This window comes from Pagrus major, chromosome 5 (genome assembly GCF_040436345.1).
Source record: "Pagrus major chromosome 5, Pma_NU_1.0".
Taxonomy (NCBI): Eukaryota; Metazoa; Chordata; class Actinopteri; order Spariformes; family Sparidae; genus Pagrus; species Pagrus major.
Window position 1 is genome coordinate 17,701,560 of NC_133219.1, and position 15,317 is coordinate 17,716,876.

Sequence of the window (15,317 nt, forward strand, 5' to 3'; positions counted from 1 at the left end):
AATTCGTGACTGAGAGCAGGAGAAACACTTTAACAGAGATAACAAGAACAAGAGAGCTGAGTGTGTTATTCAGCAGCATGCATGCAGCCACTTTGTTTAGCTCAGCTGTAGGCATTTTGGGTTAAACCCTAACTGGAGAGTGATAACAACCTCAATGGAATTTACAATGCACATGTCGACTGCATGTCAGCAGAAATGACTGCAAACCGATGCCAGCTCTCAGCCCTAACCACAGAACGACCCTCAAAAAGTGATGCCTCTTGGATTTATTTTGCACAAAAGCATCCTTTTGGTCATGCACTGGAGGGAAGTTCGCTCGCAATGTTATGCAAGCCTCTTCCTGCCAGGCTCATTAAGGCCTCTCAGCTCAACAGAGGCAGAGGAGGGAGACTCTTGGCTCCCTGGCCCCAGAGGTCGAGAGGTCGTCCTGTTTTGAAGTCTCCCCTAGAGTCAAAACAGGCCACTGTTAGATAATTGTTCCCTCACTGACACAGTTTAGCACAGAAGTTGTGTAAGAGGGTCTGCGGAGGAAAGAAGGACATGTGTGTTTGATTTTGTGTATAAGAAGGAGACTGTGTGTTATTGTGTGAAGGTCCAGGATCCTGTTCGTGGCCTCTTTCCATACCGCAGTATGAGCTGCCCAATAGAGTCTAGGGTGACAAGGCCCCTTTTCTCATGACCACATCCCTCCTCCCTGAGCTTTCTGCCAATTCAGCCTGCAGAATCTGGGTTCCACAAACAAGATTCCAGTTCAACAGGGTGGGAAGAAACACAGTTAGCCCTATGATAAATGCGGAGGCCCGGTGCCTAGACAGCAATCAAGTGTGTGGCGTCTTTGCGGTGCTCAGGCACTTGGGGAAAAACGAGCGGACTCTCATCACTCTGCTGGAAACAGCCAGGGCGGGATCCTTTCTGAAATTCACTTCCCAGGGCGTGACTAATGGATCTGTCTGTGGGTGATGTGGCTGTGATAGGTGTGATGGCACATGAACAGACACGTTCGCATGTCAGCCGATCAACTGTGGCTCTGTGGATATTGCAGCTTTTGGCGAGGGGTGATTGCAAGAGCGCAGGGCAGGGAGGAGAAAAATGAAGTTGGAGAAAAAAAATGAGGTTCAAATAGGAGTGGGAGTCGTGATGGACCTGAGATCTGAGAGATCTTAATGAAATATGTCTGCTTCTCCAGAGTGGAAGAAGCTGAAAGCAGAGAATTTGTGTAAACCATCAACTGCTGTCTATTGCTAACTGTATTTTTTTTTTATACATCCATGACCGTAGCTACTGTTAGCTTGTTAGCTCAGTTAGCCGTGCAGCTAGCTGGACTGACAGGGGATCGTTGGTGTTTACACCTCTAGCACAGGAGCTTTGGACCACTGGGAGGAAAAAGGTTTTCAGGCCCGCGGCTAGCTGGTTAGCATGGACTTTTTGTTTTTACTATTAAAGGACTGCTCCAAAAAACATGGAGAGATTCAAAAAATATAAAAAATAATCATTAGATGCAGCACTACATGAAATATCTTCATGCTGCCATTGTACTGTATTGTATCAGTGTAAACACTGTATACACTCAAGCTAATGCTTGACCACAGTCCTACACAGTAGGACACCAGTGAGACACGCCACCAGTGAAAATCGCTCCAGTTGCCACTTCAAAGTCCGCCATCTGCCGGAGCTTCTGTCCCTACTACAAACAGAGGACAGGCCAGGGTCGGATAAATATAGTCACAGATCTTGGAGACAACAGCATGCCTGACATTTCAAAGCAGAGGGAGTCACACTTGCTCATCAAACTATTGGCGTTACGAATGAGGGGGCCTAGCAGGGGCACGCTGTTCCCTACACTATCGACCCTGGCAGTGATCCCGAGGTGGCAGACGGCTGCTCAGTACAAGTCACCACGACAGAGCTCGTGGTCAGTTCGTGCCATCATATCACTAGAGGATTTGTTTTTCTTGGCTGAGTGGTGTCACTTCCTGTGGAGCACCACCTGACCCACACAAAAACAAGGGACCGTTTTTAGCATGTTAGCCAAGCAGCACTAATGAACGGATAGTAAAAGGTGCATTGCGTAGGATTAATTTAGGTACAAACACATGAATGTTGCCAAGTCACGACGGGCCTGAAATAACTCCAAACCACCTACCTAGGGTGCGCTAGCATTAAGCATTAAGTGCTTATAGTCCTGGAACAATTAATTTAAAGTCATTACAGCAGTTTGCAAGTCAATTTCAATGCAAGTAAGTCTTCCATTTTAATAAAAGTGGACATACTAACATCACAACCTTTCCCTTTGTTATCTCTGGGTCCCGATGGTCCCACCTGCTCGCCCAACGACTCAGCAGTTTCAAAGGGGAGTCAATGACCCAGTGACCAGCATAGTCCCCGGTAAAAGCGTAAAGGAATTGATATATGTGTCATACAGCGCCCTAGAAATGGTTATTGGTGAAGAACTTAAAAGGTAACCAGACCCCAAGGGTTAGGTTTAGGCACTGAACTCTGATGGTTTGGATTTTGGTAGCCCACAAGGCTGGGCATAAACCCACAGAATATGATGAAGCCGGTTATGCAATGAAACAAATTGGGTTTAGGCACCAATCTGGGACAGTCATGGTTAGGCTCAGAGTCAGGGTTAGGGTTAGGGTCAATATTTGCTTTATTGCCATTGGGAGTGACTATGATGTAGAACCTGATTTTCCCAGAGCAACTAAAAACATACAGTGCAGTGGCACCTGTCATCAAAGGGTACTGTGCATGCACCATTATGGGTTAAAAAAACTGGATAAATGTGGGATCTGTTAAATCAACCCAACTTGTCATAATAAAGCCAAAAAAGAGCTTAGTTCAAAATTAAAACTGCACATTTTGAGGGAAAGCAAGAACTCTGTACCACCAAGTGAGGTCAGATCAAGATCACAGCACTTGTTTTCCTCCTCGGCTGCTGCTTCCCTATATATCCAACCACATCCATAATGACAGTCTTACTAGAGAGATCAAGGTCCTGGAATGTTCTGAGTGTGGTCTGGACACGACGTTGACCAGATGTTCGGGGCATCTATTCTGGACTCAAACCCTTTTTCCCAGAGTGCTGCGGCCGACGTGCTGCAGAACCAGTATCTTACTCTATACTAGAGAGCTGCTTATGGTTAGAACTTTGTGTTTTGTTTTCAAAACATCATTTGGAGAATCTGTGAGAAACATGAATGCAAATTGGTTCTGATCAAACCCCTGCTGCTGTCGTCACAACAGGACTGCCTACTTATACTTTAACAGCTGGACTTCTTCTAAGAAGTGTCTCATGGCGCTTGTACAACCTGGAGCGAGGAATCATGTTTTATTATCACGTGTTGTCATCTACACATGAATAAACAATATCACAACTTTACTTCCTCAATATTTGCTTGTGGCAATTTGTAAACCCGAGGCACCGAAGCTCTCCCAGGAAACGTTCATTTGAAAAACCATCCTTGGTCACGCTGTGCTAATCATGAGAGCAGCTAACATATCACAACACATCTGCAGGGTGTTCAAGTACTGTTAAAGGTTGCTTTGTCAACACGGTGCATGATCGAGTGTTTGTAGCCTTTATTTATTCACTGAAAGAGCTTTCCTCTGTTCATTCTGTAAATACAGGGTCAGTCAAAGGCCACATCTAGTTTAGTTAGGTTTCCCACACAAACTATTGATTTTAAGGAAAACTTGTGGTATTTTTGAGAAACCATCATTTTACAGACCCTATTAAAACAATTGTTGAGGTCTGAGGACACTGTGATATTGCCAAAATGATCCAACAACATAGAAACTCGAGCAGTCACACAAGAGAAATTGAAAGTAAATGTTACATTTATTTCGCAATCTGCCCGTTAGACCAACTTTCCAGTTCAACCTTCACATAGCTGTTCTATCACTTTCTATTTCACCTCTGAATAAGAGGGTTGGACAATAAACACGTGCAAGACTAAATAAAAAATAAACCTGAATAAACGAGTAGAGGAACTAATGACTTCTTGGGGCGGTGCCTGTATGGTCACTGCAATCAATAAAACATTACACTGAGTGATTACCTTTGGTGACCCAACACCTTACCTTAAGTAACTTAATGCTGCTTTTTCCCATAATTTGTGCCACATTTCTCTCCCTACTTATGTTCCTTGGTTTGTTTGTCTAGTTTGTGGCGATACCCATAGATCTTCAGTACAAATTATGGCTAAAATGAAAAAAAAGAAACAATAGGGCAAGGCTATACTATTAACTCAAAATGCCTTTGGCTTTCAATCATTTGGATACACTTAAAAAGATTAGGCATGTGTCATTATGTGACGAGCATGATATAACCTCAAGGGAAAGTACCAGGGAATCCTGCCCTGAAAGACTTTCTGTTCCCTCCAGGTCAGAATGTCAACCATCAAAAATATCTTTAGAGTGGCGGCGTTAACATCAACTGCAGCCAATCTGCTGTTAAATCAAAAGATGTTTGTGTGACCATCAACGCACTGAGAGCGTGTCTTATTACTGATGGTCAGTTAAGATGTGTTTCATGTCCCGGGGTGGCACAAGGACAGCAGATATGGGGAGCTGTAAATGTGTCATGAGAGAAACATATTGATTTTTAGATGAAATCAGGATCAATACTCGTGCTTGTACTATTGATGAGTCATGTGAAACCTGCATTGCAAACACTGGGGGTGGGTGGGCTGGGTTTTCCTTGTCGTGAGCAGCAATGGGGGTGTCCTCTATCTGGACAGATGGGTGTTTGTGTCCTCCATAACTGATTGGTCCTATCAAGACCCTGCTGCCTTATCGTTAACATCAACCCCCCCCACCCCACCCCAAAAATACACACAATTATTCAGACACGTCAACTCATTCCCAAGCATGTGAATCTATTAGGACATGCACTGAAAGAACCCTGATTCATGATGAATAACACAATTATTTGTCCAGACTGAAGAAAACTGAAGTGGAAACGTTACCACTGTTGACGTGGAGAGAAAAGAACATTTGATATGTACCCACTCTAATCCAATTGGAGGAGGAAAAGAGTAAAACATTTGAAAATTCCCCCAAGAACCACTGAGCAAAAACTCAATGAGAAGGTTCTTCTTCCTTACTTTCTCTTAATTTAACATGCCAGTGTTCTTTGAGATCAAACCCCCTTTTTTAGGACAGGCCTAGCCAAAAAGGCGACATAAGACTAGCTTGTCGTGCTTCACGCTAGATGAAAAAAGGGTAGAGAATTTAAAGAAATTGACATTTTTCAAAACAACTTTTTCTATAACTAAATGTCTAACAGCGGAGGGTCTGCATGTGCGACAGAGATAACAGAGGGTACGGGACAAAAACTGTTCGACCCTACTAAAAAAACTTTCACCCAAACAGCTAGTGATGCGCTAAGCCAGTGACATTCAGCCCTGCAGCAGTGGAACAATTCAAATGCTGCCTAGGAAGGAGCGCCACAGAGACCACAAAAACAGCCACCTAGCCCATAAACAATGGGGCTTTTCTCTCAACTCAGCCAGCCTCAAAAAGTGCTTTGTTGCCAGAGATACCCCCTCCACCTCCCTCCACTACTATCAGCAAAAATCAGCCTGTGCCTGTAGCTTCGCTGCATGTGCGGTCTACAAAACAGCACTCCACTGCTTGTGATAACACCTGAGCTAAACATGTTATCTGATAGACAGTCGAGCCTTTGTCACTTAACTGATTTAGCATGAGTAGCTTTTTTGTTGATGAGCTCCATTATGAAATAGAAAAAGAGTGAGGACTGACCTCGTCTCCACTGGCCAGCCGGTGGGTCAGCTCCTTCAGGCTCCGCATCATCCTCTCGTCCCTGAAGTCGTAGGGGAAGGTTTCCGTCCACTCTGTCAGCAGCTGCACGATCTTGGGAGCAATCTTCCTGACTCTCAGCTGAAAACGCAGGATAAACGATACTGAAACACAATACTCCACGACCAGAAATTTGATGAAGCTAGGACGGGATTATTTGTCGCCCATACCTTATCAGCCTGGGGATCACTGAGTCGCTGCTGCTCCATGCACAGGTGGCACACCTTCGACATGAGTTCGTATGGGTGGAGGAAGAGGCGAGAGCTGAGCAGGAAGGTGAAGATGTACGTCCTCTGTGAGAGAGAAAAGAAATACATTTACTGATGGTGACAAATTGATCATTTGAGATTGAAAGTGGGCTTTAAAGTCACATGAAAAACAAGACTCACAAAAGGGAATGATACCTTCACAACAAAATATAAAAACAGCAAGCATGAGTAAGGAAAGTGGAAGCGATTTTGGCACTTAACAAGGTCTCAAAGCACCACAGCGAAAAAAAAAAAGCCTCACCGTCTTACTTTGATGAAACTGCAAAGGAGAACAAAACCACCAGGGATAATAAAAAAAATGGCAAAATGTAAAAGAACCAACACTCACATCTGGATAATAGTCAACATTTGGGACCAAGTGGTGAATGAGGGCCTCCAGGGACCCAGACACCAGGTTGTTGTCATGATAAAAGAGGCCCGGGTAGCCCTCCTCCTTGGTCTGGTACAGGTTCTTGTTGTAGCCGCTGGTGTTCAGCTGCCCCGTGAAGGGTGGTGTCTGAGGCATGTTGTCCTGCAAAGAGAAGGAGGACAAACACAGGAACAGTTAGTCGGGACTCCTAACTTCTCCTACGATAGATATTACACCGCAGACGCTGATGCAGGATGGCCAAACAAATCCAAAATAGCTCTCAGGCACAAGCGCAGACGGCCGAGGTTTGTTTGGGAAATGGCTTGGACGCGGTCGACACCCTTCCTCCCCTGGATCCCTGCTGTCCAATTTAAGCTCTCTTGGTTTGGGTTTAGTTTATTTTGATGGACAAATGGCTGAGTGAGAGAGTTGAAGAGCAAACTGTGGTCGAGGAAGGCGGGAGGTTCGTGAGTCATCTGCATTACAATGAAAAACTAGAAAAGACGTCTTACATATGCTTTTACCCCACTGAGCTTCACAGGGAGTTGAACCCTTAACCCTTGCAATAATGGTGCCTTGCTCTACAGGACCATGTTCAAGTTAAAGCCAAACATGCAGGCTAATAGAGTGCATGCTCTCAAAGGCAACAGCTCTTGGAAATAACCGAATTCTGAGAAAACAGAATTCACATTTGGTCATATCGATTAAATCTTCATTCATTCACAAGGACTTCTGACTCATACAGAGCTGGTATTAAATGACTTATAAGGCTTATGAAGGGAAGTTCTGTGTATGTGTCCTAACACGCGGACATTAAAATGAAAGTACAACAAAAAACGTGTACATGCTTGTGAGATGCAGAGCCCTCATGACGCTTGTTTTTTTTTTCTGAAAGCACACAATTTGATCACATTGCCTGTTTACTTCTACTGCCGCCACGTGTGTGTGTGTGTGTGCATGACACAAAGCGACGGGGAGTGTGTGTGTGTGTGTGTGTGTGTGTGTGTGTGTGTGTGTGTGTGTGTGTGTGTGTGTGTGTGTCAAAGAGGCAGAACAGATCACAATGCAGGCCAGATGATGTCAAGCAGAGGAACACGTGTGCAGTCCTGTGCTAGGACGCGAGCATCATGCTAACCTTGATCAGAACGTTGCCTTGGAAACGTGTCAGACAACCTCTCATTGATTCATGTGGTCCAAACAATCACAGCTTTGTCAGTATAAGAAAACAGATTTTGTAAGTTAAGAGCGGTGATCACAACAGAAGCACTTTTGGAAAGCTGGAACATTCGAATTCGTAATCCTGTTTGTTAAGATAGTTTCCACTTTAATTACAATGTATTTCTTACTGTATTATATTTGGCTTGGCTGACTGTGTTCAGACGCTTATATCTGATAGTGTACAATGTTTTGTAAAATGAAGAAAGGTCTTTGGGAGAAATATCTGTCCATATTTAAGAAAATAACAAAAGAAGTTGTTTGATGTCAGTCGTGAAACTCTGGTATGTAGCCAAAATATAAAACCAGGTCTTACTGAAACTTTTGCTCTTTCGCTTATGGCATCTGTCATTTCAATTTTTAAAAGTGACTTTCGCTCTACCCCTCAAACCGTCCTTTAAAAGAAGTGAGGACCATCATAATAACCTCCCTCTGAGGTCTAAAACTCAAACTGGTCCTCACAAAGACAGAACAACCAGCTGACACACACTTTCCTCTGCCAGCCTCCTGACCTCTGAACCTGGCACTCTGGCTCAGTCCCATGCCAGGCAGACTTATGGCTAGGGAAACACAAGGGCCTTTACACACCGAGGGGGGTGTCAGCAAAGGGTGAAACAGCCCCCTCCCCCACACACCGTCACAACCCTCCACACCCCCCTCCAACCTCCTTGACAATATGCTGCCCGGTGGCTGCCTGCCGAGTCAGGAAGCCTTTAAGGCTGATGCACTGCAGTGCTGCCAGGAACGGATACGGGGATGCCAGGAGGTATAAACTGCACCTGCCCACACACTGGCACGAGCAGTTCAAATACATCTAGGCTTTCATTGTCCTGTGATGTAATTTTGGTTTGCAGAGGAGGCTTACATAAGACAAAAAAAAAATCATAAGGACAGACATCTGAGAGCATTAACAGATATTATGTAGTAGCATTTAAAGGTCTGTTTGCCCCATATAGATACCCAAACAAACCCTGTTTATTCATACGTTCACTTCAAGCCTCCACCCACACGAGGCAAACCATGCACCCTTTCCTCTTTCACACGCCTGCCGCTCCATAATGCACGCGTGCACACACAGACCATCGCTATTATTCAGCCAGACAACCATGGCCATTTCCATGAGAAAGGCGAATGTGAGGAGTCAGAACACAGCGGCCCGAGCATCTGCTGCACCATGTGGCCTCCCCGCCGAGAGGGTGAGACAGGAGGAGATCACGAGTGTGGAGGAGGGAGAGGAGAGGAGGGATACCCTGGTAAAAGTCAACCCTTTTGGAAATATTTGTTTACTCCACTGAGGGTATTTACTGAACATAAGAGCACTTCTCTTAGCAGCGCTGCACCACACACACTCCATTTAGATGCAGTGTCTTACATCCAAGTACAACCACAGACATCTGCTGTCCACAAAGCGGCTCTGAACACACCACTGGGGTTAAGATGAAGATCACTACAGCAGCAGGTGATCGAGGACTGAGAACGTGTCTCATTCACTTTTCCCAGCTGGGATCTAAACCACCAACTCCCTGATCCCACGCTTGCTTTTCTTACCACGAAGGGAGGGGGGCTTGTTTTGGTCGGATGCAGAGCACGAATCAGTGGACCAACAGTAAATTAATCAACAATTGGAAGACGTAATTGTTTTAAGTCATTTTTTTCCCATTTAATTTATTTTTGATTCACTTAATTAAGCAAACATTTGTAGGTCCAGCTTCTCCAAATGGGAGGATTTGCAGCTTTCCTCTCTCACAGCATTATTAACTGAATCCCACTAGATTTTTTAACAAATTAACCAATTGCAGGAGGACATCTGGGGTTCTGGGAAAGCGCTATTCGTGTGTCCTTTTTTCTGACAATAAACTAAACAAAGAAAAAAATGACACACAGGCAGGGATAGTGGGCTGATACTCACTTCATTAAGTGGCTCGGGTGTCGGCCAGACTAGACCGATCTACATTTTCATCAACCTCATTGTAAAATTTTGCATTTCTGCAATCACATGCAGCTCACAGCCATCCCTGGCCTCGTGCTACCTGACATAAAAGTGTGGTTTACCCATTTTAAAAATCAGAAAAAGAAGAGCACTTATATCAAATTGGAAATCTGTATCATCTGATCACCTGTGAAAAAAGTGATATTGGCGCCTGGTTGCTTTTCTAGATGGAAGTTCAACATTTCATTCCCGGGCAGTTGGACTGAGATTAATCTATTTGATGCTGTTGCAGATCTGTGAAGTCCAACCTTTATCTACTCCACACAGACACATCATCACATGAACAAATTTAGTTTATAAAGTCTAATTTTGCAACAAGCTGTATTGAATCTTCAGCGCCGTGACATCACTGTCCCTCTCTGGTGTCTCTGAAAAGGCGAATGCTTTGGATTAATGTCACGGTGCCAGGGGCAGGTGGGCTTCTTTGAAGATAAAAACTGTGGCTCTAATATTAAAAAAACTTCAGGTAGAAGACACCATGACATTAGATGTCACACTTTGTCCTCTTTGTATTCTTAAGACAGATTTTTGAGGCTTTTGGAAACATTTATTTTTAAATGCAACTGAATGCACTTTTCATAACCCGCTCTCCTTAATTTCATCAAAGAAACAAAAGAAAGGCACTTTGGGTGTTAACAGAGACCCTGCTCTCAGGCCAAACATGCTAATTAATTTGGTTTTGGTGCAGCAAGAGGATAGCACCAGCACCACTATCACCACCTCCAAAGACAGGCTATTCTCATCTGCTGTGGTCCACACATGCCAGCTGCAGCCTTCACCATAATCCTAAAAACAAAGTGTAGGATGCTTACAGGCAGCGACAACTGAGACACACTGATTTACATTTGGCTTCCAGGTGTCTGTCTGTGCAGTAGTAGTTGTGGTGAGGGGCCACGTGTCAAGTCCCAGGGCCTGACAAAAGCAAACTCTTAGCATGTTGCTGTTGGTTTAGCGTGGCCGCTGGCTGGGTGGCAGCTGAAGGTAAACAAACAAAATGCCACAGCTCAACTGGGGGCAGGGGGGGGTTGTTTACGTTGGATGGATGGTTTTAATTATAGTCTTGCTGGTTGTGTGTGTGTCGCCATCTGCCTCAATGTGTGAAAAGAAGTCTGGTTTGGACTTAAATTGGATTTAAAAACAGAGGATATTCAAACTTCTGGCAGCCTGAAGGGGCTGTTCTCCCCACCTTCTTATTTACATTGGGAAAACAGTACTGAGGCAACTTAGAAATGAAACTAACGGGCATTAATGTATCACTGATCATGTGCTGTAACATTTGAAGGTGAAAGGTTGAGTTGAGGAGAAGGCAAAGGGGGAATTTTTAGTTTCAGGCCATGATTTGTTGAAAGGTTATAGAAATGTCAAAATAGTTCCCCTTTCTTGCCCTGTGGGGAAATTCTCAAACAGAAGGGCAACAGCTTAAATAGCACCAAACCTCTCCAGGCAAGTGTCATATTAGGAGTAAAACCCCACCGTTTACGCTGCAGAGCCATCAATGACACAAGCTCGCAGGTAATTTTGTCTGCAAACGTATGGGTGGGGCTGCCTCCCCCAGCGGGAGAACGATGGAGCCTCGCTCAAAATACAAGCTATCAAAGAGCCGACGGAGGCACTTCCCGCCCTGCCCGCAGTGTTAACGACCGCTCATGATGAGCGCCCATCAGCAATTCAGAGGCTGTAAAGGAAAAAAACCCAGAACACACACACAAAAACCATTCCCGTGAAGAAATACACAAGCAGCCAGACACTCGTGTTTACTGTTCAAGCACTTCCCCGATGCCGTATTGCCGAGACATTTCTAAGATCTTTCTGCAACCGCCGAGCCACTGAGGTCAAAGCAGTAAAGCTGTGAGATTTGTGACGCAATAAAACATCCTCTGCAGCCTGAGCACAAATGTGCCGAGAAGTGGTATCCACAGAAATGAAAGCCGGGGAGAAAAAGTAGCGCAGTGTTTTGTTTTTTTCTTTATTGGGGTTGGAGAAGAAGACTACAGCAGCGGGGGAATGTTGTGAGACACTTTGAGGGGACCAGCAGTAAATCAACAGCCCCCCCCCCCTCCACTCTCCTACTGCGTAAACACTGAAAGGCATGAGGAATCTCACTCATCCATGGCTTGAGGAAATGAGGGTGAGAGATAGCTGAGTGGCTGCACAAGAGGGCGAAGGGGCCACAGTGGAAAAGTGGAAGTAGACTAAATAAAGAAGGCTGGTTGGTAGTGTTGTCTGAAGCTGGTGTGTGGTCAGAGGTACTTTAAACTAGGCTGGTGGAGTAAAAAAGCACCTGTCTGGCAAAAAAGTGGAACTGGAACATGAAGAAGACACAGCTACATCCTCCCAGCAAGCCTATTAACCAAATACAGCTCTGGTATGGACACACTACCACAGAGGAAGAAGTGACACAGCACAACTTTAGAGTGGAAAATAGACTCCAACAGTTGCAAGAACATGCACAGACCAGAAAAGTGAGAGGGCTCATTACAGATAAATCTGTCTTTCTCAACCTCTTAACCTTTTTAACCACTCTGACCCGCCAGGTCTGACAGTTCAAACTCACAGCATGAAGCTAAACTTTGGTTTGACCCACAAAACTTTATTTTCCAAAGAAACTAAAGATCTCAGGCTGAAATCTTGGAAAAAAAAGAGAGTCTTGGGTTTAAAGGTGCAACCTCAGTGGATATCTCTGCAACACAATACATAGGTGTCAAAACTGTTATTTCTTAGCTGCCAACAAGAACCGTTTCAAGCCCCTTCTTCACCAGCATACGCCCATCTACCAGCCCAGTTAGCATTATGCAATAGTAGCAATTAAAGCCCATTCATCATCACCACGATAGCACTTTCCTTATTAAATGCTGCAAAATGAAACGAAAGGACAAATACTATTCTGACACTTCCATTTACACCATATGACGGGTTTTAGCTCAGTGCAATGCACCATCCAACAGCAGGAGGTTGAAGTGCAACCTCTCGCGGCTCATCCACCCTTCACGACTACACCCATGCTCGTAATGAGAGTACTGACTACCAACAGCGTTACGACTGAGGTAATGTGTGCAGCTGTTGCACCGAGTGGTAAAAATCACAGCTTCCATACAGGATTCTGTCACCTGCCGTCATCAGTCCCTGACAGACACATGAATCCCCCCCAGCAGACATCCAGCTCAGAGGGACACCGCAGCAGGAAGAACACAGTTATGGCTTCTATGTCTGATTTTACCCTGAATCTTTAAAGGTAGTTTTGGGGAAGGAAGTTCTCATGACTGAATAAACTGAATAAACAAACTGACCTTAAAGGACAACACAATTTCATACTGTTTCACTTTGTTTATATGTGGCGGACCCTGCCACCTTTCTCCAAAACTACATAGTGCCCCTTTAAGCGATGGATACAGACACAGCTAAGCTGCAGCTGAGAGCGCACCTCTTTCATTCCCACAGCTCTGCAGTCTGCACACACACCTTTTCATCTGCAGCTACATCCCCAAACGTCAGGCTGCTTGTGGCTTCAAAGACCCATATATCATGACAGGAAAACTTCCCACTTTCCCAAATGACTCTATTTGTCTGCTTCTGTGCAAACAAAGACCGCCACAACCACCATGGCACAACACCAGAGTACAGTAGCAGCCATGTAATCCACAGCAACAATCACTCATTCGTGTGTTTCCAGAGGAGGCACCCTCATTGTCAGCGGGTCCTGCCAGAGAGAACCCAGCCAAATCACCAATAAACGGATTTAACTTGTCAGCACATTAAGGCAAACCAAAATGCATGCTTGTAATACAGAGCAGTGGCACGGAAAGCCAGGAGAAAGAAGCCGGAGTTACTCAGGAGAGATGTGGGATTAACTTCACTGATCCTTTACTGTCTTGCAGGAGAGGAGAGACGGGGAGGGGGGGAATCCTCTTAGCCAGAAGGTAGTGGGGGGTTAAAAATAGCCCGCCATTGACACTAATTTAAAAAATCCCATTATTGGGGTACATTTGAGGGGTCACTTGGGAGGGGAGGAAAGACGGAAAGAGCTTCTTGGCACAGGATGCCAATTTGGGTATCATTACCCTTGTTTGTTTTGACTGCGCAGGATAAAGACGTGGATAAAGTCAATAAAGGGCGCACAGCCAGCACTCACACAGCAGCAAAGCTTCGATTCACACACTAGAAACTGAAGCTGGGGTCTACTGTTTGCAGTTACGTTGAGAAAAGAGTGACAAAGCATCAAGGCTCATTTACAAGCGATCCTCTTTGGATGGGGATAAAGTGCGCTCTCTCCACCACCTGCGCGCATTTTGGAGAACCAGCGGGTCTCCGAGGCGCACAAACAGCACAACACTCAATAAGATAAAAAACACCACATATTCCTCACAGCTCACCTCAACAAGCAGTAATCCAGGTGCGAACTGGTCCTCGTATCCTCTCTCAAAATGTGCCAAACAGCCTCTGAGCAGCCGAGACTTTCTCCTTTTTACATGTGAATAAAGCGAAACGGTGAAACCCAGCAGTCCCTCCCCGCGCCGGTCACTCAATGCAGCATTATTCAGGCATAAATGCAGAAAAGTAAAACGTGTATTCTCGCTCTCAGAGCAGCAGCAGGAGCAGAATCTGCAGCGGGTTTCGTTCGGAGAAGAAGAATCCGTATGAATGGATGACAGCTCCGGCTGTGCTGTTGCTCCGCCGCCGCCTTCTCTTGTGTGTGTGAGCTCCGGAGCCGCGACCAGCCTCAAGACTCTGCTGCGAGCGAGAGGCAGCAGCCAATCACAGGACAGAGCTCACACACCCCCCATCTCTCTCATCCTCCCCCTCTTCTGGAGTTTTCAATTTCATTTCTCTTTTCACCATCCAGACTCTCCCTTTCTGTCAAACTCTGACGGGTTTTTTGTGTTTTTTCCATCAGTGTCTCCCTTGTTCATCCTTCCTCTTTCATTTCTCCGTTCACTTTGCTTTATTTAGGCTGTGGGAATACCTGATGAAGAGCTGCCAAGGCATCTCATTTTGAAAGGGAAAATAAAAAATCACCTTCAGCATCATAAAGGGAAAACTTTTCCATTCTCTCAGGTATAAGATCAGTGTCTGTGTTTCACTTTTTGTAATGGTTGCTTTTCCTTGTGTTTACTTATTCTTTTTTGCATTCATTTATCGTGAAATACATTGAGTTTATTGTAATAAAACGCACACTTTGAGCAAAAATGTCTTACATTGCCTGGTAATTAAAGAAAGTCAAGACTACAGCCAGGCTAGCAGCTCGGTCAAGTTGTAAGCTATGAGGAGTCGGAACAGCACCAGGCTTTCAAGCCAATTTGAAATAGTGGCTAAATCATATATTTACAATATAACGTGATACAAACTGGTCGAAAAAGACATTTTCCCATAAGCTTACATTGTTAAAGAAGCACCTGTAAAATGCTGGACACAACCTGCGTGAAACATTAAATTGTTGTATTCCCATTCAAGTTAGCGGAAGTTAGCAGCCCAGTCGGCAGAAGTCTCTAGGGCACACGCTGTACGGACAAGGTGTAGACCCCGCTGATTATCTGGGCCAATATTCAGCACTTTCCAATTATCAGTATCGGCGATTTTTCTGTCAGATTGCCAATATAATAAACTAATTTGAAAGAAAGTGCTACTTCGGCTCTGATGCAGCATCCTCCAACAACACTGTCTGATTGGTAACACG

The 15,317-nt window shown here is 44.9% G+C and overlaps 1 protein-coding gene across 1 annotated transcript in view; it reads right to left on the reverse strand.

Annotated features, from left to right (window-relative positions):
• Positions 1–14,367, reverse strand: part of rasgef1ba (RasGEF domain family, member 1Ba) — a 30,391-nt gene extending 16,024 nt beyond the window's left edge. Inside the window, exons 1-4 of the mRNA XM_073466075.1 lie at positions 14,017–14,367; positions 6,421–6,603; positions 5,994–6,116; positions 5,767–5,904 (exon numbers count right to left, since the gene is read on the reverse strand). Coding sequence (XP_073322176.1) covers positions 5,767–5,904; positions 5,994–6,116; positions 6,421–6,597 — 438 coding nt within the window. The 5' untranslated portion in view covers positions 6,598–6,603; positions 14,017–14,367. The remainder of the gene's footprint in view (positions 1–5,766; positions 5,905–5,993; positions 6,117–6,420; positions 6,604–14,016) is intronic.
• Positions 14,368–15,317: the final 950 nt, after the last annotated feature.